General features: G+C 56.9%; 8 protein-coding genes across 8 annotated transcripts; 3 read left to right on the forward strand and 5 right to left on the reverse strand.

The window, feature by feature from the left end:
- Positions 1-1,997: 1,997 nt before the first annotated feature.
- On the forward strand, positions 1,998-6,277 carry BJ171DRAFT_256879 (RNA dependent RNA polymerase-domain-containing protein). Its single transcript, XM_053106742.1, has 2 exons — positions 1,998-2,151; positions 2,490-6,277. Exons 1-2 carry the CDS (start codon positions 2,128-2,130, stop codon positions 6,198-6,200), a joined length of 3,735 nt encoding a protein of 1,244 aa, XP_052969963.1. The 5' UTR covers positions 1,998-2,127; the 3' UTR covers positions 6,201-6,277.
- Positions 6,278-7,050: 773 nt separating this feature from the next.
- BJ171DRAFT_256851 (GPCR fungal pheromone mating factor) lies at positions 7,051-8,836 on the forward strand. Its single transcript, XM_053106740.1, has 3 exons — positions 7,051-7,883; positions 8,047-8,159; positions 8,306-8,836. The coding sequence occupies exons 1-3, from the start codon at positions 7,456-7,458 to the stop codon at positions 8,809-8,811; spliced, it is 1,047 nt and encodes a 348-aa protein (XP_052969964.1). The 5' UTR covers positions 7,051-7,455; the 3' UTR covers positions 8,812-8,836.
- A 492-nt stretch (positions 8,837-9,328) lies between these two features.
- Positions 9,329-9,753, reverse strand: BJ171DRAFT_256853 (uncharacterized protein). Its single transcript, XM_053106741.1, has one exon. The coding sequence runs from the start codon at positions 9,709-9,711 to the stop codon at positions 9,463-9,465; it is 249 nt and encodes an 82-aa protein (XP_052969965.1). The 5' UTR covers positions 9,712-9,753; the 3' UTR covers positions 9,329-9,462.
- A 969-nt stretch (positions 9,754-10,722) lies between these two features.
- Positions 10,723-12,229, reverse strand: BJ171DRAFT_596310 (uncharacterized protein; the record flags this gene model as incomplete). Its single annotated transcript, XM_053114671.1, has 1 exon — positions 10,723-12,229. The coding sequence occupies one exon, from the start codon at positions 12,227-12,229 to the stop codon at positions 10,868-10,870; it is 1,362 nt and encodes a 453-aa protein (XP_052969966.1). The 3' UTR covers positions 10,723-10,867.
- A 902-nt stretch (positions 12,230-13,131) lies between these two features.
- BJ171DRAFT_578363 (uncharacterized protein) lies at positions 13,132-14,082 on the reverse strand (the record flags this gene model as incomplete). Its single annotated transcript, XM_053113878.1, has 1 exon — positions 13,132-14,082. One exon carries the CDS (start codon positions 14,080-14,082, stop codon positions 13,132-13,134), a length of 951 nt encoding a protein of 316 aa, XP_052969967.1.
- A 964-nt stretch (positions 14,083-15,046) lies between these two features.
- BJ171DRAFT_596312 (uncharacterized protein) lies at positions 15,047-17,839 on the reverse strand (the record flags this gene model as incomplete). The annotated part of the gene is made up of 5 exons (XM_053114672.1): positions 15,047-15,143; positions 15,320-15,524; positions 15,752-16,744; positions 17,002-17,315; positions 17,583-17,839. 5 exons carry the CDS (start codon positions 17,837-17,839, stop codon positions 15,047-15,049), a joined length of 1,866 nt encoding a protein of 621 aa, XP_052969968.1.
- Positions 17,840-18,585: 746 nt separating this feature from the next.
- BJ171DRAFT_596313 (male sterility protein-domain-containing protein) lies at positions 18,586-23,647 on the reverse strand. The gene is made up of 11 exons (XM_053114673.1): positions 23,088-23,647; positions 22,910-22,969; positions 22,640-22,812; positions 22,457-22,469; positions 22,230-22,308; positions 22,007-22,156; positions 21,761-21,937; positions 21,363-21,691; positions 19,651-20,993; positions 19,269-19,461; positions 18,586-19,072 (listed from the first exon to the last, which is right to left on the reverse strand). The coding sequence occupies exons 1-11, from the start codon at positions 23,462-23,464 to the stop codon at positions 18,724-18,726; spliced, it is 3,243 nt and encodes a 1,080-aa protein (XP_052969969.1). The 5' UTR covers positions 23,465-23,647; the 3' UTR covers positions 18,586-18,723.
- A 1,639-nt stretch (positions 23,648-25,286) lies between these two features.
- On the forward strand, positions 25,287-27,321 carry BJ171DRAFT_420205 (uncharacterized protein; the record flags this gene model as incomplete). The annotated part of the gene is made up of 5 exons (XM_053107424.1): positions 25,287-25,671; positions 25,820-25,871; positions 26,058-26,447; positions 26,548-26,663; positions 26,864-27,321. The coding sequence occupies 5 exons, from the start codon at positions 25,287-25,289 to the stop codon at positions 27,319-27,321; spliced, it is 1,401 nt and encodes a 466-aa protein (XP_052969970.1).
- Between the last annotated feature and the right edge of the window lie 448 nt (positions 27,322-27,769).

Genomic DNA, 27,769 nt, shown 5'->3' on the forward strand with positions numbered 1-27,769 from the left:
GGACCGATCTCTGGCAGAACATGTACCTCAGCGGCCCTCTCTCCACCGTCCCCTGGTGGTCCGTTGCCGGTAACCACGACTGGTACGGTGCTCTCGGTGCCAACCCTGATGCTGATGTCCAGCACTCCCAGGTCGATTCCCGCTGGATCATGCCCGATTTCTTCTGGGACAAGACCGTCAATGTCGCCGGTCTGGTTGTTGGCTTCGTCTTCATCGAGACCGATCTCCTCAACTATGGCTACCAAGATGTCAACTCCAAGAAGTTCGGCGCCAACTTTGTCAACCACGGCTGGACTGCTGCCAACAACAGCATCCAGCAGCACCTCGACATCATTGAGGGTTACCTCAAGGCTCACCAGAACGATGATTTCCTCATCGTTGTTGGCCACCACCCTCTCGGCACCTGCGCTCCCACCGGCAACATGACTCTCCTCGAGAACCTGCTCGCCACTTACCAGCCCAGCGCTTACATGTTCGGCCACACCCACGCCATGCAGTTCGATCGCCACCACAACACCATGTACATCCAGTCCGGCACCGGTGGCAACGCCGAGGCTGCCTGCAGCATGGTTGGTGTTGAGCAGTGGGCCATTGGAAACAACTACGGTTTCGCCAAGGGTACCATCGATGTCAGCGACCAGGTCTTCCGTGTCCAGTACTACATCACCGGCAACTCCAGCATCGATGCCACTGTCGACCCCGTCTACGCCAACGGCGGTCTCGTCAAGGAGGTTAGCGCCCCCATCCGCCCCAAGCAGCCCTAAGCTTAACGAGCTTGTCTCTTGTCCACTGTATCCTTCGCCCACGCACCCACTCCCCCCACCTCCCTGTGTCTCTGGAGCTCACGTAGAAACCACCAGCTCTTGTCGTTGTCCATCCATCCCATGAGCGCATAGAGAAAACACATCACCCACCACCAAACTGGCATCCTCCTCTGTTCATAGACTTTGCTCTCCCCTCCTCCCCCCGTCCCAGTGGCGATCTCCATCTTCAATTCTCTCGTCCTGTAATTGTCTTTTTTGTCCTCCCTTGAATGCCAAATATGAATACAATCGCACTTGTTTGAGTTTACAGCGAGCTAGTTTTGAAACGGGGACGTCTTCACACGCGGATGACCTGCGCGGCTCTGTGCATGGCTTGCGTGAATCAGACGACTTTGATCGGCATCAGAACTCCTCCACGCATCCCCTGCTCACACAGGGACACCCAGGAAATGACTTGACCTACTTGACCGGGTGTGTGATATGATCATGATCCGACTGTGCTGTGTTTGTCCGAATGAGACGATGGGTCCCATTTTTTTTCTTCAACACGCTGTGACTGAGCTAGGTCGCGGGGTGAGGTCTCAATACACTATACACATAGCAAACGGGACACCTGCCCATAACCCGTGTGTCAGCGTAGTGTGGGATGACATGCGTCTAGCTATGCCACAAGAAATGGAACAGATCACTTTGGCAGCCTCCGAGTGAAGACCACCGGTCGCAGTGCAGCGATGCGGAAATCGAGGGTGCTGTGTTTGGCCATGAATGCGATGGGTGGGTGGGTATTCAGGTTCCAGAAAAAAACCTGTCATGGCTCAAAACGGTGTGTCCCGTTTCATTTTGGAAACGCTGTACTGCCAGCTGGCCCGCTGTGCTCCTCAACGGCGATTCCAAACGCCATCGTGGAATGCCAGGCGACCGTCGGTCTGCAGATGCGCTGCGGCCGCTGCAATCCAAACGGACGAAGCTCCGACGAGGTCCCAGCGAGCCCAGCCGCGTTGCCTCGCCTTGCCTGCTTCCTCTGCCTGCCCCGGCCTCTCCATCCTGCACTCGCCGCATCACCCGCATCTACCCGCATCTGCCCGCATCTGCCCGCCTGCATCTCGGTATCGACCGGCCCATCTGGTGTCCAAGCTCTTGCTGCTCCTGTCCTGTGTTCATCGCCCCAGCAAAAAAGTCGTACCTGTGTCCGTTCCCTGTCAGTCTTGCTGCCCGTTTCGCCGTCGTCGACCGGGGTCTCAATCCATCATCACATCCAACCGCCCATCACTGTTCGGCAGCAGCGGCGATCTCAACCGGCTTGCTGAACTTGGTATCCTCCCGACTCTAACATCCAGAGCGTCCCCGCCGACAAGTGAAGGCTATGGGTCTTCCACAGATCGCAAAGGTTCGGAGCTGTGAGCAGGATCGGTGGGACACTCTCGGGGATGCTCTCGAGGCGGTCCGTGCAGCATCCATGACGGCCGCTGTATTGGCAGTCGCATCCTGTCGCTGTGGCCTGGGGCTTCTGCCGGGCCGGCGTATCCAGTGCATTCATCTGTCTGGATGCTGACGCCTTGATCCTGATTGAGCAAAGGTCTGATCATCCCTTTTCACAACTTTGGTGGCGGCATCGACGCCAAATATCCAACAATCGCCACGGCTATGCTGCCGATGGTGATGGCAACGACCAACGCAACGACAACGCAACGTAACGACCAACGCAACGACCAACACATCGTCCAGGCCAGTCCCGCATCAGCCGGCAGCACCCCGATTCCGAGCAAACAACTCAAGATCCTCTCCGACACCGCCTTCAAAAGGAGCTGCGTGGCTCATCGAGACCGCATCGCTGGCCTCCGTCGGGCGTTCCGAGCTCAGTCCAAGGCCCGGGATCTGCCACCGTCGCGCTTGGCTCTCGAATCCTGCTCGAGCACCAGCTCGGCACATCTTTCCAACATCCCGTTCGAGGCGACTGCAAATGACGTCGTCGCCTTCATCAACTCCAAGATCAAGCTGATCCCCGAAGCCGGCCCAGCACCCCCGGTCACGCAGTGCCGCCTGGGCAAGGCCAACAAGCACTCGGGCGGCGAGCACGGAGGCTGGGGCATCATCACTTTCTCGGATCCCCGGTATTTCGACAGCTTCCTGGCTCGCCAGGAGCCGTCGTCGCCCAATCCACTGGTCATGGACAACCGTGTCCTGCGAATCAAAGCCTATCGCTTCAGCCCACAGTCCTCGGAGGCCCAGCACGAAAACCTGATGGTGCCGGTTGCCGAGCTGCTTGTGGGGCTGCCGGGCTCCTCGCCCATGTCGATCGAGACTCGATGGCGAACCGGTAATCGCGTGTCGCTTGGGCTCGATACCCGTGAAGGCCATGGAATCACAATCTACTATGCAGCCGTCATCAAGCTGACTGTTCCGTCAAACACCGTTCTCGAATCCCATACCTTTGTCGACTCGACGGGCTCCCGCGTCTTGCGGTTTCGCCTCAGCTCCCCGCCCTTTTGCTATTACCGCCCGGCCTCAGCCTCGAATGAGTCGAGCGTCAGCGATCGTTCCCAGCCTGACACGGTCGATATGCATCTTCCTCAGACCTTCGCCACCCAGGCCAATCAACCCGAGGACAACACTTGGGAGCGGTGCCCCGATCCGCGCGGTGCCGAGTCGATTTTTGGCTACCACTTGACCTATTGCTTGATACTTCCGGCGCGGCGCCAGCACACCGACCTAGAGCTTCTCCACTTTCTGCAGATGCGGCTAGCGTTGCGGCTGATCGACCTGGGCGACTGCCCCGAGTCGCTTTCATCGAGCGAGGTGCAGCCGCTGCCCTCGGATCCGCACGAGTGGTGTGCTGGAGCCCAGTGGATTTTTCGCAGCTTGGAGCACAGCCGGGTGGTCGGATCCATGATCCATGCGCTCATGGCCACACACAAGCTCTTTTTCCGGTCGTACCCCGAGGCTTATGCCATCCGCAAGTTGCTGATGCAGTGCACCGAGGTCCAGGCCACCGAGGCGCTCAAGAAGATGTTTTGGATGCCCTTCATGAACGACCCGGTGCAGCGACTGACCTCGCTGCTCAACGATGCGCTGTCACTGATCCGTCCCGAGGCTGCCGGGGCCAAGACCGTGGAGGTGAACGAGGACTTGGCCTTTGTTCAGCGGGTGCTGGTGACGCCGCTACGGATCTGCCCGCGACCCCCGGACCTGGACACATCCAACCGCATCACCCGCCACTACAGCGCACACCGACACCGGTTCCTCCGAGTCGTCTTTGTGGACGAGGACTTTGGCCCCATCAACCAGACCGACTCGGAGATCATATACGACAAGCGCATCCGGCACTTGGTCTGCAACGGCATCCAGGTGGGTGGGTACACGTACCAGTTCCTGGCATACTCCAACAGCCAGCTGCGTGAGCAGGGTTGCTGGTTTTACGACGAAACCCCCGTTGGCAACGACGTCCCGCCCACATGCGACATGATCCGACAGTCCATCGGCGATCTGTCCCATATCAAAACGGTCGGCAAGCACGCCTCGCGGCTGGCCCAGGGCTTCAGCAGCTCGACCAGCACGGCCGGGGTTGAGCCGGCTCGTCGGGTGTGCATCCCGGATGTGCTCCGCAATGGCTACTGCTTTTCGGACGGCGTGGGGCTGATCTCGCAGGACAAGGCAGAAGAAATCGCGCACATCCTCCGCCTCGAGACCACCCCGTCGGCCTTTCAGATCCGATATGGCGGTGCCAAAGGCATGGTCACGGTCTGGCCAGCCGAGGTGATGGGCGAATACGACATCAAGCTTCGGCCGAGCATGGTCAAGTTCGAGGCCAACTATGAGACGATCGAGGTCGTGAATGTGTCCAAGCCGATCCCGTGCTATCTGAACCGACAGCTGATCGTGCTGCTCTCGGCCCTGGGCATCCCGGACGGGCCATTGATCAAGCTGTTCAACGACATGATTGTTGGGATCAAGAATGCCTTTGAAAGCGACGTGGACGCCTACAACCTGGTGCTCAACCATGCACCAAATCTCACCATGGCGCGGCACATGCTGGCAGCAGGAATGTCGGTCAAGATGGATCCGTTTCTGCGAGGCATGATCCACGCCGTCTGCCAGAGGCTGTTCTTGGATCTGGAGCTCAAGGCGCGTATCTTTGTGCCAATGGGTCTCTGTCTCATCGGCGTGATGGACGAGACCGAGACTCTGCCAGAGGGATGCATCTTTTTCCAGTACACCAACGATATCGGCGATGTGATCCAACTGCGGCCCGGGACCTCTGTGGCGGTAGGGCGGAGCCCGTCGCTGCATCCGGGCGACATTCGCACCCTCCGAACGATCGACTGTGAGCCGCTCAGGCATCTAGTCAACGTGGTGGTGTTTTCGTCGCGCGGACAGCGCCCGCAGGCCAACAAGATGTCTGGTGGCGATCTGGACGGCGACATCTTCTTCATCATATGGGACCCGTCGCTGGTGCCCCGGCCGGACAAGAACATCCCGCCGATGAACTATACCTCGTCAGAGCCGCCACAGGTGGCGCGGGTGACAGCCAAAGACATCAAGAACTTTTTCGTCGACTACATCCGCAACGACAATCTTGGGCGCATCGCGAATGCGCATGTGGCCGTAGCGGACCAGAATCCGGTTGGGGCGCTTTGCCAGGACTGCATCGAACTGGCCGAGTTGCATTCGACGGCAGTTGACTTTGGCAAGACGGGCGTACCGGCCATCGTGCGCAAGTCGCTGTTGCCGCAGAAATACCCCGATTTCATGAGCAAGCCGGCGTCCAAGTCGTACGTATCGAATCGATTCCTTGGGCGAGCCTACCGGCGGGTCAAGGAGATCCAGTCCGAGACGCTGGCACGGCACCCAGATCCAGATCCAGACCCAGACCACGAAGCCGATCACGATCATGACCAAAGCCAAAGCCAAAGCCAAAGCCCCGGGCACTCTGCCAACCCAGCGAGATCGAACGCAAGCAAGTGCGACACTCGGTTCCTGTATCCTGGATACGAAGCCTATGTGGACGAAGCTCGCGAGACCTTGATCCTGTACGGCCAGGATCTTTGGGAAATCATGTGTGAGTACGAGGTCTGGAACGAAGCCGAGCTGTTTACGGGATTTGTTTATCGGCTGTCCAGCCAGGTGTCCAAGAACAGGCAGAAGGCCACGGGCGACGTTCTTGCGCGACTGGTTCGGCAGGTCAAGATCCTCAAGAATATGTACCACGACGTATTCTGGAAGGGGCTTGGGCTATCACCGGATCAAGTCCTGGAGCCACAGGACGAGGTGCGAGTGCTGGCCAAGGCCTCGGCTTGGTACTATTGCGCCTACACGTACGTAGATCTGGAGGGCGTCGGCCCCTTCCTGAGCTTTTGCTGGGTCGTCTACGAGCCGATGGGGCGGGTGATTATCGAATCGAATCTGCAGCAGGCAGCTGTAGCGCCCTCGGCCGGCTGAAGCTATGGCTGATGTGTTGGGTACTGGGGGTAGAGTTTCGCACGGCAAAGCCCGGGAGCGACCACGGCTGCATCATGGCGACAAAGCATGGACATGGTCATAGACATGGGTATGAACATGAGCACGAATCCGAATGCGTAGCCGAGTCCAGTGATTACCAATGCAAACAGCCCATGTGCAAGGCGATCGGTGCAATCGGAGGAACGGGCAGAAAGAGAAAAGGACCACCGATCGGCCGCCGGCCGGCTTGCATGGGAGACAGATCGGCGGCCGGAATGGTTCCCTGCCTTTGTATCAGCAGGGCGGAATGGTGAAATGTGGGTTCGCCCATGGCAACCCGGGGGAACCCCGATGTAGACCTCGGCGGGTGTATCTTTGGGGAGGAGACTGTTGGATCGCACACCGATGGCAGATCAATTGTGTTTTGACATAACGTGGACGGCATCGTCAGCCCACGGGAATTGCCGCTGTCGATAGGAGTTATCCAACGAACGCGATGTTCTCCCGCATTGGCAATGATGTTATCCAACGATCGCAATGCACTCCAATTGCAGTCGACACTGTTTGCAAATGCACACCGTCAGTGTTGTTATCCCTCGCAATCTCCTCGGAATGTCTCCGTAATCTCCTCGTAATCTCCTCGTAATCTCCTCGTAATCCCCTCCGTTGCCGCACGACCCCCCCCGTCTCCCGTCTCATATCCCCCCCCCGCGGCCCCCATCGCCGTCGACTCCCATCCCGTCTCTTCTGCAGCCATCCCACCCTGCTCTTACCATCTTCTTGCCTCCATCTTGCCCTCCTCTTGTCGCCTGGCTCTGTCTTTGCCGTCGTCCTTTGCACTTGCAGCCCTTGCCTTTGCTCTGGCTGTCCTCCGCCTCGGCTCCCACAGCCTCCGCACTCCTCAACTGCTGTCTGACTCTGCGATCGACCGGCTCTTATCCATTTAGGCTTCTCCCTCTTGTCCGCCCGGTCTCTCATTCCTTGGAGCCGGCCGCCTTCCATCTGTATCCGGAACGCTTGGTCATTTTGCTTTTTGCCTTCCGCACTTTGCCCTGTCCGTTGGTCGGTCCGGACGGCCTCTACTTCTACTTCCGAACCTGCCTCTGTCTCCATCGGATCTTCATTATCATCCTCTGAACGCCATCGACCTATTTGCCCATCTCTCGTGCCAGGCGCTCGCATTCTCCCTTCCGTCGCTCTCCGCTCTCGTCATCCGATCATTGTCGACCCTCCTTGCCACTGCCAACCTGAAAGCATGAGTCCACAGAACATTGCCCTGGCCGTCATCGCCGTGCTCGCCTCCTTTCTCGTCTTTTACATTCACTATCCCAGCCGCAACCTCGCCCTCTTGATGCTGGCTTCAATCACGGGCCTGCTGTCGCTCCTCCTGGTGATCGGGGCCGCGGTCTTTCCTTCCTCCATGACCGTCGCCGCGTCCTTCCCGCCATGGAGCGCATTGCAGATCTTTTGCGAAATCCAGGCCTTCCTCCTCAACGTCCTGGGTATCTCCATCTACGGCTCCTGTCTGTGCCTGTCGATCGAGCTGAATCTGCGCACCAGCGCCAAGCGAGTCTTGCGAAGCGACGACTCAGACACCCGCCCCAAGCTGTTTCTGTATCTGGTTCTGTCTCTGGGTGTTCCCGTCGTCTTTATCGTCGCCGTGCTCTGGCTGCGATCCAAGCCGTAAGCAATCATCCTGATCCATATGGACTGCCCTTCTAGCAGAAATCGCTCGATTCCTCCTTTCGATGGCCATTCACATCGCTCAACTGGATGTCCCGCACCTTCGGCCCTCCCAACTATGGCGCTAGTTAACTTACTCGCTCCTTCACACCCAACCACACAGTGCATACTACATCCCGCAGGCTTTCTGCGACAACCAGGCTGGAAAGTACATCTTTCTGATTGTTTTCGTCATCTCACTCATCATCTACACCATCATGGGATCTATTTTTACGAGTATGTTCGCCGCAGCCTGCATCGGTCTATTGCTATGTCTGGCTCCTCACGGCCATCGGTTGGCATCGGTTGGCATCGGTTGGCATCGATTGGCATCGGTTGGCATCGATTGAACTCACCCCTCTGTCGCCTCGTCTCGGCCGCAGTGATTGCTATTCGCAACTATATTCGCAAGCGCTCGGAGATCCTGCAGTCGCTCAACGACGGCGTCGGCTCTTCCGAAAGCTACGACTTCCAGCGGCAGCAGGCCCAGTCGTCCCGCACAGCGCTTCTCCAGATCCTGCATCGCATGGTGGTTTGGAGTGCCGGATACCATCTGCTTGCCATCGTCTACGTCATCCAGACCACCTACGCGGCTGTTTCCAACCTCATCACCAACGACCCCAACTACGAGCCCATGGACTCGGTCAACAACGAGTCCGCTTTCGACCGTGCCCTCACCGTCATGTATGCCACGAGCGCCCTGTCGATTCTGCTTCTGGCCTGCTTTGGATCCGGCAAGAGCGCCATCGAGCGCTATCGAACCTTGATTTGTTTCGGCCCGAGAACGGTACGTCGCGCCGTCAAGGCGAGGGGCCATGCTCTGAGGCATCTCGGCCAGAGCCAGGGCCAAGATGCAGGTCGCTCTGCCGCCCCCTCTGAGTATATCTGATGCCCCGCCCCTTCGACCAGCCTCTATCGTTTCACTCTCGGTGCACTGTTCTATCTTGGGCGACATGTGTCTACTGGCCTTTTGTTTGTTCCTTCCTTGCTCTCTTTCTTCTCGACCGTTTTGCCTTGGTTTCTTGTGAGTGCAGCCGAGGGTCTGCTCTTATCGTGGCTGCGAGAACTGCTTGTGGCCCGCCTCCAAAAGTACATGTGCCCCCTCCCCGGTTCGTCATATCCTGGCTTGCTACTGCGGTCGAATATTGCGGTTCGGTATTGCGGTTCAATATCGTGGCTCAATATCCAAGAGAAAGAAGCTGATATAATATCATAACCACTCTTCCTTTGACAACTCCATTCACGGCCCGTGTTCGTTCTCGCTGGCTGCATGCATCGGAACCTGACACACGCTTCATTCTCGCCTCATTCCGCATCGCCATTCCTATTCGCTTCTATCCCGATGCCATCTAAATCCATTCTGGCGATTTCGACCCTAACGGACACACTGCTGCCTCCGCTGCGCGGCCAATCGACTCTACAACCTCACGGATCGACTCCAATGTCATGATCCCCAGTCCTTTCAGAGTGCGAATGGACCTGGCTTGCCAAAGTGATGCTGGACCAAGATCCAACCTTGGCTCTTGATAGAAGAAGACCTCTAGGGACTGCCGAGCCAAGTCCTCCGTAATCGACGCAACACCAGCAAAACTGGCATCCCACAATGCCAACGCCAGTTTGGCAGCAATGCAATCGCCTCGTGTCGCTCTTGCAATTCCGCAACCATCAATGATTCAATGATCGCTGTTGCAATTCCAACCTGATACTGCCAACCATTCTCCAGATTCAAACTCGCCCAGTGGGCCGAACGCCATGCACATACCAAAGGGAGAAGAAGAAAGGGGCCCATGTATTACCGTCAATCCAATAAAAAAACGGGCTTTGGTCGTTGAACAAATACGTTGTTGCCTCAAAACATCGCCCGCTGGCCATGACCATTCTGTGATGTGTTTCTGGATCTGAATCAATGCCGCTTTCTCGCCAGATGGCTCCCCGCAAGCGAAAGGCACCAGCCAGGCGACCAAGTGGATCCAGAGCACCCACAAGATCCTTGGTCTGCAGGAATGGATGAGCATCACACCAAGTCCCACACCAAGTCCCACACCAAGTCCCAAGATCCCCGGGATGGCTTCCTTCCTGCAATACATTCGCCATGTGTTCGATGGAGACATGCTGGGCAAACAGCTGTACTTCAGCCTGACTCGGCGACGGCATTCAAGCGACTCGATCTCCAAGTGTGCTCACATACCGGGAAGCCAAGCGACTCGAGAAGGCCGAGTATCTTGATATCGATACACCATGGAACTGTCCAGGTGGTCGAATGGATGCACCACACAGAGAGATTGCCAACCAGGGCGGGAAATAATCGCATGGCTTGCCCACTGGTGCCTATGACTGTCCCGTTTCTTTTGGATTGACTGTATTCACTTCTGTTGATTAGGAAGTGTGGGGCGTCAAAGGGGTCCCCAATATACAACTGTCGTTGTGGACATGCAAAATGAGTTCAAAGCTGCCAGATCCGATCGTAAGCCTTCCGGACGCTCGCTGACTGACCCGTCGTTGACCCACCATTAACATGAGTCACGATACTCCCAAAGGCGTCTCTTGGACAGCTATTCCTTCAGTGCGGCTCATGGCACGATGCGAGCAATAGATCGCGGCGCTGCCCACCGCTAATGCATGTGAGTCCTGTGGGTCCTGTGGGTACTCCAGCTGGCATATATTCATATATTCAATACCCATGCAAGAGAAAGCATTGGTTGCTATCGTTGTGTCGCGCTCTCTTTGAGCAAGCCATGGGGTTGTCTGTTGTTTGGCCGTGGTATAGAGTATGCTGCAATAAGCATGCTTAAAAATATGTCAAAGGAGGCGCCGGTTCTGTCGAGAATGCATCAAAGTGTAAATACGACAACGAGGGTGGTTCGAAAGCGCTTGTGGCTCCATGCCGGAGATTGTCGGGGTGACGGCCGACAGTGGTCCCGCCGACAATTCCAGTGACAAAGCGCTCAATTGGACCATAGGAACAAATCAAATTGATCCACTTTGCTGGCGTCGTAATGGAATTTGATCGAGAACACGGCAAGCAGGAGCACCAGATGGACCGCCGTGAAGAGCGACATCACCACAATCTCGAGCGCCAAGGATCTGTGGCGCCTGCGGGCGATATGTGCGACTGGCTGCCCGGATTTCTGGCTCGTACGGACTTTGGCGTACTGCTTGAGCTTACGGTAGCACTGGGCGGATTGCTTGGAGCTCTCGGTTCTTGAGCGAGTTTGGGCTGGGGCCGCGACTGTGGCCAGCAAAGGGGCCGGCGACGGAGCAGGCGAAAGAGCAGGCGAAGGGCGACGTGCCGCTCCCACCGACAGAGAACGGGTGGGACGGATAGGCACAAGCATCTTGCTGATCATCCCGAGGAGGCTGTTTTCCTGCATGCGTCGTCTGGCCTCCTGCTGGGTGACTGGGCCCATGGGAAGCAGCACTGGATCCGACATGTCTCGCGGCAGGGCAGCTGGGGGCAGCGGCAGCGGGGTCCTTTGGCGCACAAGCAGATGAGACATGCGAGATATCTTGGAGAGTCGGTCCATCAGCCGGACAACCAGTTGGAAGGCTGGGCGGGGCTTGGGCCGGTTGGTGAGCTGGGTCGAATTGCTGGAAACGTAGATGTTGGTGGCCACGTCGTTAATGTACTGCTGGAAGGGAGGCTGGTGCTGAGCAAGATGTGCGAGCATACGCTTCAGGGGAGCGATTCGCTTCTGCCAGTAGTATCCTCCGAGCGTATTCCAGCCAGCCTTTCTCTTGAAATGCCCGACGCCCTTGGCCGTGTGTTTGGATCGACAGAGCCGACGGAGTCGACGGAAACGGAGGATCGAATTGAACTGGGCTCGCTCTACCGCCCGGTGTCGAGCGGTTGCTGCGGAGCCGGGACGGTTCACTTTGAGCGGGTAGTTGCAGTTGAGGATGCTGAGGGCAACTCGGTCGATCCGACGAGCCAAGCCGGACGCCTTACCAGGGTTGCGAGCCAGGAGCACCGCAATCTTGAGAGTTGGTCCATACAGGCGCTGGATGAATCGAGCATGGCGGACTCGTCTTGCTAGGCGATGACGATTCGTGGTCTGGGGGGTGCTGACAGGAGGCTGCTGGTGGCTGGTATTTTGTCCAAGAGAGATGCCGGCGAGCATTTTGGAGCCAGCGCGGCTCGGGTCGGGCTGGGTTTGGTGGGGTTTGTCGACAGCCGGATCTTGCTGGACTGATGGTGATCGCTGGTTGCTCTGCGAGCGGGGACGGGGCGCCTCGATTTTGGCTTCTGGACCGGGCAAGACAAAACCAAAGTACTTGGTCGACTGCGAGTGGCGTTGGGCCGGGCTCATCGCTTTCGGGTTGGGTCCGGGTGCCAGCTTCGGGCCCAAATACGCAGCCTCGATAGTGCTGGCATGCGGGGCAGCTCCCATAGAATGGACTGACGCTGATTTTGCTGGGGTTCTCATCCGGAGCAGCCAAAGATTCAGTTGAATGGGACAACGGAAGCGATAGAGCAGTGTGCTGGTGCCAAGAAGAGCAGATGCGAGGAGTGGGCGGACGAAAAAAAAAATGGTCGAGGTGGTCTTTTTTAACGGGGTCGACCGTGGATACCAAACAGATGCTTGTTATGTTTGCGGCTCGTGCTTCTTCTTTGCCGCTATCGGAGCTGTGGCGGGGGAACGCGACAACAACCCCTGCTGGGATTGTTTCAGGGGCAGTGCGCACCGTGCGACCTGGGCAGCGACCCATGTTTGTGTCAGGGGACAGGATGTGCAAGGCCGTCCTGGAGCACGACCCGAGGGAAACCGAGGTCGCTATCGCCTTTGGCAACGCTTCATGGCGGCAAGGCAAGGGCTATGCATCCAGCCCCAGTAGGCAGCGGTTTGCTCGGTACTTTGAGCAATTCGAGCACCACCGTTGTCAATGCGACACGCAACATGATCACAGTGTACAAATCGATTGTGGAGACCGGGGATGTCCACTCGGAGGTCTCCACTCTCAGATCTTTGCTCGGAGGCGCCGAGGTGATCTGTTAAGGTGCATATTGTTGGACGCACGCCATCTCGTGCATGTTCATTTCGAATGCAAGAGCGTCTCGTTTGCTCATGTGTCAAGTGTCAAGTGTACATTAGCTATATTTCAGTCAGTTGGCGGGATATTTGACGAGGCTCGGCTGGAGCACGCACAGCTCTAGCAAGCACGCCGACTCTAATACGCTCTGTCTCAGCCACATATGCTCGAGCATCGACATTTATCGGTTCCCACGCAGGGTCGGCTGTTTCCGTGAAGACTTGGCTGAGTCGACAGATGCCCCATCCGACGGCTTGGGGAGTGGAGGTGGTGTTGGGCACCCACTCTTATCGCCCACCTGCTCCAGTCGCGAGATTCGCTCACGTACGCTGGGCGATCGAGACATGCCGCTCATGCGCTTGAGCCGGCGCTTGTTCTGCTCCTCGTCAATTGGCGTGCCCTCGGCACTGGAGCCGCTGTCTGGGATCCCAGTTTCTGCCTCGTCCTTGCTCATCAAACACTCAAGGGACTTTGTCGTGGCAGGGCTCGAGACCGAGGGGTTCCTCAGCCAAGTAAAGTCTCCAGAAACAGTTTCGCCAACGCCGTATCCTCCCGAGGTGCGTCGTTTCGATCGCGGTCCATACGTGCCCTTGGGATTGGGGGTGCCTGAAGTATCCGCTGCGGGCGACGGCGGAGCGTCGTTGGATCGTGCAAGTGGCTCGGGAGCCCGCCCTCCGTCCCGCCGGTGAACGGTAGCACCTCCAATAACTGGCGATCCACATAGCTGGGTCTCTGTACTGCTTGGTGGTTGGCTGGTGGTCGAGATCTGCAGATTCTCTTTCGAGCCACTTTTGTCGCGGCTCAAAAACGGCTTGACGCTGGAAGCAATGGAGCCAAATCCCTTGGCAAGCGATTTCAAGACCGGTTTACCTGGCCGCGAGGTATTGGGCGACGGCGCCTCCCCTGAGCCTCGGATCTTGGACTCGACATGAGCAATTTTGTCTCGGATGCCAGAGTTGTCGGAGGGGCTCGAGGCAGCAGAGTCGGTCGGGCTCTCGGAACCAATGGCTGCGAGCTGTGGGTTGGGCTCAAAGGTTCGCGAAAGCGGTCGCTGTCTCACGGCCTTGCGCACGGATGCCCGGGGAGAATGGGGAGCCTGTCCTGAGTCGTTGAGGGTGGGCTGCGAGCCCATGCTAGACACAGTTGTGTCGATCGATTGCGGTGCGACCATTTTTGCCGGCCCGTCCTGACCGTGGCTGGGCTCTGTGCTGGCTGGGCTCCATGTGCTGGGGGTGGTCGGCTCGCCTCGGAGGGACATGCTGCCCTGAGAAGAGAAGCGCTTTGTGTTTGGTTGCGGGTTGCGAGCTGCCTGTGCTGGAGATACGGGCTTGGCTTGTCGTTCCTTTGAGTCGATTTGTTCGGACACAACCGCAAGTGCACCTACGACCAACGCCGCCTCTGTCGCTTGGGCAATGCTTGGATGCACTGGTTCTTGGACTTGAGCTGAACCCGAGGCTGGATGCTCCTGTCTTGGAAACGAAAGGATGCTGGATTCGGGAGGATGTGCAATTTGTTTCGCAGCCGCCGTGGAATTGACGGCAGATGAAACGGGTTCCAATTTTGGTGATTGATCGAGCCGAGGCTTGCTCAATGAGCTTGGTCCAACGCTTGACTCTTTGATACTAGAGGCCCCAAAGATCTCCTCGACCTTGTTTGGATACGCTCGGTGTTCGACTGAGACCGGGTCCTGGCTTGATCCGGAGCATTCCACAGGATTTGGGCCGTATGACCTCTCTCGGAGCGCTTCGCTGGAAGACAGCGTCGCCGGGAGTACGCTTTGATATAAGACCTGGCCATCCGTTGGGAGTCCAATCCTGCGAGTGTTTTTTGAATCAATTGGCGGGTTTGACGTGTTGGGCAGCTGCCCTACAGACTCCGGGTGCATTTGCTGCAGGGGCTGAGATGCAGCTGATTCGCTCGCGCTGGTTGTCGGCTCTGCCTTTATCTGGGGCTTTGCTTCAGCGATCGGCGATGTTGGTCGAGTAGGGTCGCGCGCGACGGGAAGCACAGAGGCCGCATTGGGTGAAGACGACTTGATAGTAGCGGAGGTTGTAGGGACAGTGTGCTTGGTTGTGTCCGGATATTTGGCACTTGCATCAGAGGAAAGACCGGGCGCTGATGCCGCGGCGGCCGTCAAAGTTGCAATTATTGGCATCTTTGAGGCGGCATTGGTCGCTGAGGTTGAGTTGATCGCTGAGGTAGCATTGAGTGCGATATTTGCAGCAGGAGCCGGTATTTCAGAGGGCGCTGACTTGGCGGATGGTTTGCGCGGAGACTCATTATTCGCTCGGCTTACGGAAGGCAAAGACTTGGGCTCTGACTCTGGCTCTAGTCGGTATTTGTTGTGGTCTGCGCTCCACTCTTCAGACCTCGCAAGGCTATCCCGCGATCCCTTCATCGCCGAGCGGACCGGCTGTGTATCAGGCTTTGGGAGCGATCGCAGGGTAATGTTGACGTAGTAGTCACTGATGCTCCAGGTATCGTCGTCGTCGTCTCCATCGGGCACCAGCTGATCGTCGCCGAGTTGATCCGGAGGATCCTTGAGACTCATAGCTGCGTGTCTCTCCTTGATATCTGTGGAACACTGTTCGGATTAGCGCTTGTCGATGCCATTGCTGTGGCAGGAAGGTCGCCTTTCAAGCCCGAGCCCATTGGATACTGGCTGTGTTGGTGTACATACGAGGTGTCGACAACATCAAGGTATCGCACCCAAAGCTGCACAAGGAAGCACCCACAGCACCATCGAGATCATCTAGTTTGGGTCGTGCAAGAGTGGCCATAGACACTCTATCGGCACCTACCCTTCAGGACATCCAGGACTTCCTTCCTCCTGGTTACGTCCTCAATGTCTCGTGCCAAGCCTTCGGGCGTGTCGCCGTCGTCATTCACAGCCTCGAGATCGATCGGACCGTCCGGGCAGCAGTAGATTGCGCCAAAGGCATCCGTGCCAGATGCACTCAGTGCCAGTCCAATGGAATGCGGGCCTCGACACTGGCCCAGAATGCGGACGACTTCAACGTGCCCCTCAGCACAGGCACAATGGAGGGGAGTCCAGCCCTCCTTGTCTCGAGCATTGACGAGTGCCTTTGATTGCAGGAGCTGCTTGACGACGCTGCTGTGCCCGTGGCTACAAGCTTGGTGCAGCGGTGACAGCCACTGATACGGCGTGAATATGGTGTTGATGATGGGCTGCTGCGACTGCTGCGACTGCTCGACGGTATCATCGGAAGGGCTGCTCTCGCTCGAAGCCCGATCGGTGGTTTCGAGTTGGTGGAGGATCTCGGCCAGGGACGGGATGTCCGGATCGATGCTTTTGTCGCTCTCGCCGTTCTGGCAGATCTGAAAGAGAAACGTTTTGGGATTGAAGTGAACCTTTTTTGAGGCCTTATGCTCCTGCTGCTGGTGCTGTGGTTTTGAGTCGGCAGAGTCCGTGAGCTTGGTGTGAGATCTGGACTTGCGAATTGTGCCCACGGAACGACGAATGGCTCCAACAGTTCCCGATGCGGTCGATGCTATTGGGGTGGCCGTGGTGTCGTTGAGGCCGCGGGAGTTGGCGGAGCCGCTGCGGCACAGATTGGTCAGAGACGGTGACTTTTCATCCGGGTAGTCCTCTGACGATGCGCATAGCTTTTCCGAAGACGACCGTTTGAGATTCTGGAGCGGACGAGATATAGAAATCACACCCTGCTGGAGACTACGATTTGGAGCAGCAAGCAGCTCGTCGACGGACTGAACAGACGACGCCCGGGGCCGAAAGTCTTCGTGGTTGGATGAGCCAGCGGGCGGACGGGGTGCTAATATCGGATAAGCACACCGTGAGCGCGGGTGCAGCCACGAGCAACGGGCAGAGAATCGCACATTGATGATTCAGTGGTTGGCGAGTTGATAGATTGAAGGTTAACAGGTCGATTGCCAAAAGAGATAAGCATCCGGAATCACAAGCGAGCCCCATCAGACATTGGCGCCCGTGCCGAGCCCTGCACCGGCAAGTTCACCCAATAGTCCTCAAGCCTGTGGAGAAGCAGCAGCAAGCCAGACCGGCAATGCTCACCCTCGGTCACGTTGTTGAAGGCCAGGAGTGTCTCGTTGTCGTTTGTGCAGTCGACCGGCTTGTATTGGCGCTCGTTCTTCTTGTTTGGGTTTGCACCAAGTTCCAAGAGCCGAGCAACGAGCTCACACATGCCCAGGAACGAGGCCAGATGCAGGACGGTGTTGCCGTTGCCCCAGACGCGGCCCATGAACTCATAGAGAACCTTTCGAGCCTCGATCTCCTCGGTGATCCGGACGACAAACTCGAGGATATCGGAGGCGATTTCTTCATCGCCAAGGATGCATGCGATTTGAATGGCGTTGAGATTCTCGACACTGCGCCAGAGGACAAAGCAGAGGAAGAATAAATGTACTGAATGTACGAATGGAAAGCGCAGAGAGAGGGGCCCAACCATGAAATCCGGCTGCTCCCGCGACCAAATGGGCTCAATAGGCTCAGCGGGCCGCGAAGCAACGCAAGGACATTCATCGGATGTGACCTGAGAGAGGAAAACGCGACGGAATCTGGTCTCCTTCCAGGAAGCAGGGCGACCCAGGACGAGGACAGACGATGGCTTCTGGGCCTCTGATGCGGCAAGCTACCTCTGTCCCAACAGCTCGTCGGCATCTTGCTGGACCTCGGGGTCGTGCTTGTAGAAATGGTCCGCGTTCGGATAGCTGGTTGTGAGCATTAGTTGCAGAATCGCGGTCGAGGAGGAGGGGTTCTCGAGGATCTCGATCAGGCCGTCTCGATCGCCATCGTTGATGGCCGAAAAGATGAGTCGCTCCAGCTCGGCCGGGTCGTCCGTTGCATTGGATGACGCCGAGTTGATGGAAGCGTCGGACGACGAGTGATCCATTTGGGACGCCATCGCGACGAGTCTGCAGAGCTGTGGGACTGAGAGGATCAAGGCGCTGACTGGAGGTAAATGAGACCGCTGTGGATGCGGCAAGTAGCAGAGACGGCTATCGAAACGACAGCAGAGCGATGGGCAAAAGGCAGTGCCGATTCAAAGCTGATGAAATGAAGCCCGAGTGGTTGATGTCGAGTCGAGCACACAATGGCGGCAGGGCGACTGCACGGCCGATGCAGCGATTGCGGCGATGGCGGTGGAATCGAGCTCCTGCGCGGGCTCGGGTTCGATTCGCTGGACTCGGGTTGCTCGACTCGGGTAACTCGCGGGGCAAGTCGAATATATACAGAGCGGATGTCCAACGAGGGTTATCGCGGCAGCAGCGGATGCAAAATAGAGTGATGATCTTGATGAAGATTCGATATTGAGCAATCGGCTTGCTGCACCCTCAAAGCCGCCCGCAGCAGTATGGAGTCGAGGCGAGGCAATGGCAAGAACTCTTGGCGGGGTGATGAGGGACGGTTTGATTGCCGCTGAAAGGCAGCGGATTGTTGGTGCAAGAGCGTCTGGAACTTGGATCACGGCGATCCGAAGGGCCACAGATCGTCAGCGGCAGCGACGGTGCACATTCCAGGGACAGAGGACAAGCTACTCGATCCGATATCTCGGATGTTGTCCGCTGACGGTAGTGAGAAGCCGATGCGACGCAGGAATGACTGGATGCCGACAGCGCAATCCACCACCACCTTCATCACCACACTCCACACAACACACACAACTCCATGTTGGATCAATCGTGTTCAGTGTCTGGCAGTCCAACAAGACTCGGCCGCAGGACGGAAGGGCAACGAGACGACACTGATCGATCGGTCAGCCCAGCCAGCACAACATCAGTGGCGGCCGGTGCGGGTGAAGGGACGGACATCGGGATACTCCTCGTCCTTGAGCTCGGTCTCCGCCGCCGTGGGCTGGTCGAGATAGGACACCCGATCCAAGTGGAAGAGACTCTTCCTGACGACCAGCTCGGGCGAGGGACACGGCGTCGGGTAGATCGAGCGAGTGTTGGTGTTGTCGACCCTGAAGGACAGGTCCATCAGCATCCGCATGAACGCAAGCAGGGCGTGGTTATCGGGCGATGGATTGCGCCAGATGACCGTCCTGAACTTTTCGCGAGTGTCCTGCAGGACGGTCCAGCCAACGGAATCGGCAATCTCAAAGACACGCTTCTCGGTGATGACACTGCGAGTGAGTGAGTGAGTGAGTGAGTGAGTGAGTGAGTGAGTGAGTGAGTGAGTGAGTGAGTGAGGGGTGATTGCGATGGCCAACGATGTCCGCCATCAAACATGTCAATATGCGACCCTCAATGCCAAGCACAACATCGACTGGCACCCACACTCACACTCACACATCACACTCCACTCCACACACTCCTCACCTGTGCTCCGAGTCGCTGATGTGGAACACAAACTTGGACAGCGCCTCCTCCGAGCTGACAATCTCGGCAATCACCTTGGCAACATGGTCGACGGGATCCATGGTCCAAGTGACGGGACTGGCGTTTGCCGGGCAAATGCCGAGCTTGATGCATCCCTCGACGTATCGCCAGATATAGTCGTCTGTGTTGCACACTGGAGGATGGAGTGAACAGGGTGAGAAACAGTGTCAGTCGATGGATGGGTGCCACTCAACAAACAAGATCATCGGCTCATGGCCAAGTCGAGGGAACGAAGGAGGGAATCTCCACCACATCACCACATCACCACACCACCACATCACCACATCACCACATCACACATCACCATACCACCGCGGCTCACCTCCGTATCCGCTGTCGCCAGCAATCATCGCTGGCCGAATGATGGTTGCAGGCACGCCCCTCGATCGTGCCTTGTTGATCAGCTGCTCAGAGACCCACTTGGTCTGCGAGTAGCCGCCCGACAGGTTCCAGTTGGAGTACATTTTCTCCTCGAGCGGCTTGTCGGAGCCCTTGGCCATGGCAATCGTCCCGATGGTCGAGATGTAGTGCACCACCTTGAGATGGTGCGTCGTGGCCAGCTGCAGCACCGTCACCGTGCTGAGGACGTTTGTTGCCTTGAGCTCGTTGTAGTTGTAGAGCCAGTGCACCTCGGCGGCGTTGTGCACAATCATGTCGGTCTCTTCGCAAATCTCCTTCCATCGCTCGTCCGAGAGTGCCCATCGCTCCTTGGAAACGTCGCCGCGCAGACCAACCCACCGGTCTCGCACGTCATACCACGGATCGTTCTTATTCCGCGATGCAATCACCAGCCTCGAGGCGTTGGAGTAGGTGCGGAGGAAGGCCAGTTTCTCGGTCTCGGTTCGTGCCAGACAGTAGATCTTGGCTCGAGGGAACTTGTGTGCCAGCTCAAAGATCAGGAATGCTCCGAGGAAGCTGGTTGCACCCGTCAGGACGATGCCGCGGACCTCCTTGGGATAGACAAACGGAGGGAAACCCTCGGCCGTCACACTCGCATCGTCGAGCTTGGCAGCCTCGGCAGCCAGATCGATTGTCGGCGGAATCACCAGCTTGTCGTCGAGAATGTCGACGACCAGCTGGGCGACATCCTTGGGACTCATGCTGTTCGACAGCAGGATCATTGGCGAGATCTCGACACCGTACTCCTCCCTGAGGGCGAGGGCCAGGCGGCCGATGCTCAGCGAGTCAAAGCCGACGCCGCCAATGTAAAAGTTGCGGCCGTAGAGACCGGGGTTGTCCAGGATCTGACTACTGAACTCGGAGATCTTGAAGGCAATCTTGGTCAAGAACGTTCTGGTGACCATGAGAGCCGGGTACTGGACCGCCTGGCCGTACTGCTCGACGTTCTCGGCGATGCGCTTGAGCTTCTTGAGATCGACCTTGCCCGAGTCGTTGAAGGGGAATGCGTCGAGCTTGAGGCAGTTGTGGACGGGGACCTTGGAGACGTTCAACAGCAAAAACATGTCCTCGACGACTCGGATGATATCGGCCGAGGTCAGGTTGGGGTTGTATCCTTCCTGAAGGATGTAGAGCAAGATGATCTTCCTCTCGGAGGTGTGGATGAAGTAGCAGTCGGCAATGACCTGGGACAGGTGCTTGTGGACAAGCTCCTTGAGGTAGTTCAGGTCGACATAGACACCGTTGACCTTGATCTTCTGGTCGAATCTAGAGTGTGAGGTGTGAGGTGCGAGGTGTGAGGTGTGAGGTGTGAGGTGTGAGGTGTGAGGTGTGAGGTGTGAGGTGTGAGGTGTGAGGTGTGAGGTGTGAGGTGTGAGGTGTGAGGTGTGAGGTGTGAGGTGTGAGGTGTGAGGTGTGAGGTGTGAGGTGTGAGGTGTGAGGTGTGAGGTGTGAGGTGTGAGGTGTGAGGTGTGAGGTGTGAGGTGTGAGGTGTGAGGTGTGAGGTGTGAGGTGTGAGGTGTGAGGTGTGAGGTGTGAGAATGAAAGTGATCAGTATCCAGCGAGCAAATGGATCGGTGTCCCAGATTGTGGATGGCAGTTCTCATGGATCAAGCACACAATAGTCTCCAGACTCACCTTCCAACAACACTGAACTCGTTCTCACCAACCATCTCGACCCAGTCCATGGTGCAGACTCGGGGCGAGCCATCCACGAGGAAACCAAAAGTCGACAGCTTGTCGTTGGGATCGGCGTTGACAAAGCTCGGATGGTCCTTGGCAGGATGGTCGAGATCGACGGCAAAGACCAGGATTCCGCTGTTGGAGTACCGTGGATCGATGATTTCGCCTTTCTCGTCAAACAAGAGGCAGCGCACCCCAGGCTTGGTCAGCTTGTAGACCAGCTTCTCTGGGATGGGGCTGTTGACTGCTATACGCATATATGAATAGGCCCCAATAACTCCTGTCTGGTGAGGTGTTGTGATTAGTCATAGTCCAATGTTATGACAATACAATCCATCAAGCATGATATGTACCTCGCTTGATCCATAACCCGACTGAATTTCGGCATTTGGGAATCTCTCCCTCGTCATGTGGATGACACTCATTGGTATGTGCTCAGAGCCCAGACCGATAACTTTCGTGGCCGTCCACTTGACATTCGGGCTCCGGGAAGTTGCGGTGGTGATGATCAACTTCATGAACGAGGGAGTCTGCGGGAGGATAAGTGATATGAGCATGTGAACTGTGTTGATTCCAGTGTTTCAGTTGATCATACTCACCAAGCCCAAAAATGCAACTCCTTCATCCAAAATTTGAGCAGCGTTGATTGCTTGCTCGACAGTATTGTATGTAGACTCCGGAATCCACACTGATCCTCCAAGGTTGAGGGTGTTGAGGAAGAGACTCGATGTCGCCACAAAGGATGGAGGCTGAGAGTCATTAATGTCCGCTTTATAAATTCGGCCACGTTTCAATTCGATATTTGATGTCAAGCACTCATACCTGCAAGAGCCCGACGCTGATTCTCAATATTCCGATCGCGGCTCGGCCAGTCATCACTCCAGTGTGTGCAAACTGGAACCTGCAACAACCAACATCAAACACAGAAGGATTCAGTCAGCGAGTGGTGATGTGATCACTTTGGGAATGTGAGAAAGCATCAGGTGCGACACAGGATCAGAATCCACAGGATCAGAAGCCACAGGATCAGAAGCCACAGGAGAACTCACGACTTGGGGATGCCTGTGGGAGCGACGAGGAACCAGGATGCAGGACGAAGGAGTCGGGTTGTGGGTTGGATATGCATCGTCAGCGCATCACTTTCCACATTCACCGCATTCACCATCTTACTCTATCCACCACTGCACCATCTGCTTTGCTGCTGGACCATCACGCTCAACCATTCCACATACCGGTTGTTCCAGAGGTGCACTGGATGGTGACATAATCATCAAGGGGTTCACAGACTTCGAGAGACGGGGGTGGGACGTTGTCCAGCACAGGGAACGTGGTGGCATCGACTAGTGTCACTCCAATGGTGCGGCCAGGCTTGTTGTGGTGGTAGAGGATGTACTTGATGGAGTATCTGTTTCGATTGGAGTCAAGGTCGAGTCAGGTTGAGCACAGAGGTCTCTGGGATGTCAATCTCCTGAGACACATGTGAGACGAGCACAAGGACAAACCTCTCGCACAGAGCCTTGCGAACAGCGGCAGGGAAATTGAGAGCGAGGTTGAGTGTTTTCCTGGATGGCAACAAGGGACAGATGAGACTCGATCCTGGTCATGGCAGGGACAAAGACCGGTCATATCATGCACAGGCAGACTGACCAGACCAGACCAGACCAGACCAGAGATACTCACTTGCCAAGCATCCACACAGCAAACGAGAGGATCACCCAGCCAGCGTTCGTCTCGCAGAAGGTGCCGATGACCTCGTGGTCGTCGTCGTTCCAGCCAGGGAGAGCCTTGAGAGCCTGGGCGACCGAATACGCCTGCTTCCACACACGGAGATAGCTGAGTCGCTCCGAGGCGCCGCTCTCATATGTGTTGATCAGGAGGGCATCGGGCTCGTCGCGGGCAATGTTGATGAGACACTCGACAGGATGGAGCCAGGGGCCAAAGGGATCGAGCGGAGAAGGGAATGTTGGCTGTTGGGAGACAGGGGTCTGCGAGGAGACATCTCGGTCGTCGACCGGGTCTGCGGACCCTCCAAAACAACAGGAGATGGCCCTGAGCATGCCGGGGTTGGGATGGAAGCGACAAAGGTGCCGATGCCAAAGCCAGATGAGGGCAGGAGAGCGAGGAGGGAGCCGAAAGGGCGAAACGAGACAACGACGGCGAGGGGAAAGGGCGAGGGGAGCGCCTTTTGTCGGTCTGGGCAGCCAGGAGATGGCGACTTGGTCTGGCTGCTTGCCAGATTGCATTGAGCGAATGCTCTTGCTTCCTCTCAGGGTGCTGAGTCTGCCAGCGTGACCGGCTCTGTGCTTGGGCGGTGGGTCTGGCTGTTGCCCCTCGATGCTGTGCTGTTGCCTCGCGCAGCAAGCTGCTTGCAAATCCACTGTTCAGCCAGCGAACAGTTCACTCGGTGGGAACACATGGGCAAGTTTGACACTCGTATGTCTTTGTTTGTGTCTGGCTGGGGGATATTCATTGTGGCCACCAACAGCACAAATCACACCACGGCACACAACGCACCACAGCACAAATCGCCCCCTCACCCAGAGGAAGAATAGTCTGTCCGCAGTTCAGGGACAGGCTCGATTTGGTCTCTTGGACAGAGGTTGATGATGATCCTGGTATGAGGACACCAACTCTGACCAGGATGGTCGGGCCGGGCGATTTGCTCGTCTGGTTCTGGGCTTCTGTGTGCTCAATCCCCCTCCCTCGCGTCCACTGGACATTCCCAAATACAACCCAATGGCTGTCTCTTTGGACACTGCTTGTTCATGGCGGATGGCCGCGGAATCGACATCAGTGCGGCCCTTGCCAACGTCCCTGCTGGATGTCGGCGTTCTGCAAACTCGCTCCTGCCTCGTTCCCAGGCCACATCCACGTGATATCAATCACGTGTCAATAATCACGTGTCGTCGCCTCGCTCAACAGAAAAATTTTCGCGGTCTGATCGCATCCGTAATGACTATGAGCCCGATCGACTCTGCCAAAGTCAGGCTCTGCATCAACCGCTCGCGGCAGGCCCGATCGTCCCTCGAGAAGCTCAGTCAATCGACAGTCTCTCCAACCGCATTACCGCGCGATATTACGGCATCTCTACAAATATCGCCATGTCTCTGCTGAGATTGAAGCCTCACGCCGCTCTCAAGGTACGACTGCGAGTCCAAGCTCAGTGCCGATATGCAGCAGGTGGCCGGCCTCGAGGAACGGGAGGGTCTTCAAAGGGGATTTCCCAGTGAACCAGGCCACTCAAGCTACGGCGATAGATTATTTGGTATCGGCGCTCAGCTCAGCGCTTGTTTGCCCACCCACCAAGTCGATCGGATCTAGACTCAGCATCGGCTTCGACTTTGGATCGCGGTGGCATTGGCGATTGGGAAAATGAGCCATATACCTCGGTTTGACGCCGGTCCACTGATCTTTTGCTGCATCCGACATCTGTATTTCATTCGCTCCCTTGTGCAGCGATCGGTGGCCACCATTGCGTCGCGCCAGCCCACCAAGATTGCCGCATCAGCGGCCGAGCAGTTCCAAACACCACCTGTTGGCGTGAATGCCGCCTATGACCAGGCCGTCAAGGTTTTGGAGAAGCACAGAGAGGTGCTCAAAGCACAGATCGAGGATCTCAAGGTGAAGCAGGGATCTAGCGATGCCAAAGCCACGGCCCACCTCGACAAGCTCATTGTGTCCAAGGAGACCGAGCTCGAGTACACTTTTCCCGAGAACCACTGGCAGTTCTACAACAACCGCTGTAAGCACGCATGCCACATCCCCATACTCGTTTCGAATATGGCTGGTGCATAGGCTATAAGCCGGAAGTCAGCTGTCGCACCGCCATTCCGTTCGTGCTGGTCACGCATGCGGCCGTTGTCTTGGCCTTGGAGGGCGATGTGCCAAGCACCCTGCGTATTTCGCCATATATGGGCCGTTTCACGGATCCATGCCAGCACACTCACATATCGACCAACAACTGTGAACACCGACGCAGACGACATCAACAAGGACATCTTCCGATCGCTCCATGCCAAGCGGTACAAGTCCTATGTTATCCCGCGGCTGCTCCGACAGTCCGAAGCCCTCGGCATCGTCGGTGACGCCCTGGTGGCCCCGCTCAGCCCCCCGATCTATCTGGAGGTCAACTTTCCCAGCACCAAGTGGTTCGGCGCCTACGGACACCCGATTCCTCCCAACTGGGCCTTGTACTCGCCCGAGGTCACAATCACCGTGCCCGACGACTCCGAGGGCTTCTACACTCTTATGATGGTGGATCTGGGTAGGCTTCGTGTAGATACGCATATAGATCCCCGCATCATGAATCTGCAAAGTGGCGGTTCGGTCGACAGTGTGGCTGGACGTCCTGCCTCGTGTTCTGATAGCGTGTACTGATCGTCTCCATTTCTGCGGCTGTGTGATCTCCTCAGATCGAGTCAACGTTGAGTCAGGAACGTTTGAAGAGTGGTGCCACTGGCTCGTGTGAGTACCGCCATAGCGATCTGTCGTGAAATGTCTCGGTGTGGGACTCAGCGTGGAGTGGTGCGCATCCTTGCTCCCGCTTCATGCGCTTGATCGACTTGCGTCTGCACGCGAGCACAACTGAACGGCAGATCGTGCTCTAATCAAATTTATCCATTCCCGCATCGATGGCCCTCCCGATGACAGCACCGACATTCCTGTCAAGTCTCGGCTGGTGATTCCTGGTGGATCATCGCCTTTCCTTGGCCCTCCCACCGACGATACTCGTGTTGCTATTGAATCGGCAAAGAACAACATGGCCACTCATCCCACTGCGCCCGAGACTCCCGTCACGATTCCCGGAAATGTCATCTTTGACTACGTGCCCCTGCACCCCCCTCACCAGAACCCCGCACGCCACAGCCGGTACTTCATCGGTGCCTACCGACAGCCGCAAGGCCAGGGCCAGATCGACGTTGCAGCCCTCAAAAAGTCAATCCAGGAGAAGATTGCATCCGCGGATGCGACCGAGACTCGGGGCACTTTTGAGCAAATGTACATTGGCGAAGCAGAGAAAAAGATCCAAACCCAGGAGCGGTAAGACTGGTTCATAGTGGCGGCGGAGTGATATGCATCCACGACCGCGACAGCGTATTTGCAAACTTGCTGACCGCTCGCGTTTCCTCCACTACGACAGTGCCGCCGTTACTCCGTCGTGGGGCTTTGCCAAGACCCATGGCCTGGAGCTCCAGGGCTACGGATTCTTCACCTCCATGTGGAACCTGTACACACCTGACATTTTCACCCGACTTGGTATGTCGTACTGTTCTGCTTGGCGCGCGGCTCCGTTGCTCCGGATGCCCATCCCTTTGGACGTTGTGACTTTGAATGTTGTAGAGATAGATGCCTCAGAAACCCCAAGCCCCTGCGACTCTATAGAATCAGTTGCGCTCATCGGGCTGGATATTCATGTCTCTGACGCCTGCTCGGCTGCTTCACCGCATTCCCAACAGGCATCCACGAGCCTGTCTACGGCGAGCTGCCCAAGAACCCGAAGCAGTTCATCAAGCAGGTCCAGACGGCCTCCGAGATGTTTGCCAAGCTGCCCGGTCCGTTGACTACTCTGGAGGTCTCTGAGCTCCAGCACATCAACAAGGGCACCAAGGCCACGCCGCACAAGCCTCGCGTGACTATGAAGACCCTCGAGGTCGAGAAGCTGAAGCAGGACGATCAGGCACAGCTCCGCGCCAGGGCGCAAAAGATTGCTGAGAAGGAGAAGAGCTCGGTTGACGACGTCCTCAAGACTATTGCTGCCAAGGAGGCCGAGTGGCAGCAATCTGCGAAGCTGCCAAGACTGACAACCATTGGTGCCGTCTCTGTTGTGAAAAACAAAGTTAACGATGTCGCCACTGCCGATGGCGAAAAGACGGCCCAGGCCAAGACCCGTCGCTACAAGTATTTGAACGTCTAAGGACAATTCCCCTCCCATCGCAATACACGCTGCACTTGACATCTATATCCGTGACTGCCTTCGTTGCCAGTCACCGTCGCCGGCTGCCGCACTCGTGGTTTGTCCCTCAGCGTCGTGGCTCGAGGTGCTGGTCAGAGACGATACACCGTGGGGCGACGACTGGGCCTGTGTTGGGCGTCCAAGATTACGTTGATGTTGCACTGTTGTGCTGTCGGAGACATGCGGGGCATTGATAGCAGATGGTACGACAGCGGCGATGACGGATCAATAGCACACCATTCGCCCGTGTCATTTGATAGCCACAGATGTCTTTGATCTTGAGCTTCGGTTGTGTCTTGGACTGATCGTCATGTGTAACACGACCCAATCGGCGGGAGCGGGGTGGCAAACAATGTCAAGCGTCCTTCCGTTGCCTGTCTGCAGAATGAGACGACATATCGCTCGGATG

The sequence above is a fragment of the Polychytrium aggregatum genome (assembly GCF_025602895.1).
Source record: "Polychytrium aggregatum strain JEL109 chromosome Unknown BJ171scaffold_6, whole genome shotgun sequence".
Classification (NCBI taxonomy): domain Eukaryota; kingdom Fungi; phylum Chytridiomycota; class Chytridiomycetes; order Polychytriales; genus Polychytrium; species Polychytrium aggregatum.

Excerpts from the sequence above, each read along its gene's own strand:
- BJ171DRAFT_256879 (XM_053106742.1), top strand. The coding sequence starts at position 2,128 with ATGGGTCTTCCACAGATCGCAAAG. Across the intron at positions 2,152-2,489 it reads GTCTTCCACAGATCGCAAAG|GCCAGTCCCGCATCAGCCGG; the intron begins GTTCGGAGCTGT and ends CACATCGTCCAG.
- BJ171DRAFT_596313 (XM_053114673.1), bottom strand. The coding sequence starts at position 23,464 with ATGCTCAGGGCCATCTCCTGTTGTTTTGGAGGGTCCGCAGACCCGGTC. Across the intron at positions 22,813-22,909 it reads CGCAAGGCTCTGTGCGAGAG|ATACTCCATCAAGTACATCC; the intron begins GTTTGTCCTTGT and ends CAATCGAAACAG. Across the intron at positions 19,462-19,650 it reads TGGCGACAGCGGATACGGAG|TGTGCAACACAGACGACTAT; the intron begins GTGAGCCGCGGT and ends TCCATCCTCCAG.
- BJ171DRAFT_256853 (XM_053106741.1), bottom strand. The coding sequence starts at position 9,711 with ATGGGCCCCTTTCTTCTTCTCCCTTTGGTATGTGCATGGCGTTCGGCC.
- BJ171DRAFT_256851 (XM_053106740.1), top strand. The coding sequence starts at position 7,456 with ATGAGTCCACAGAACATTGCCCTGGCCGTCATCGCCGTGCTCGCCTCC. Across the intron at positions 7,884-8,046 it reads CTCTGGCTGCGATCCAAGCC|TGCATACTACATCCCGCAGG; the intron begins GTAAGCAATCAT and ends CCAACCACACAG. Across the intron at positions 8,160-8,305 it reads CATGGGATCTATTTTTACGA|TGATTGCTATTCGCAACTAT; the intron begins GTATGTTCGCCG and ends TCTCGGCCGCAG.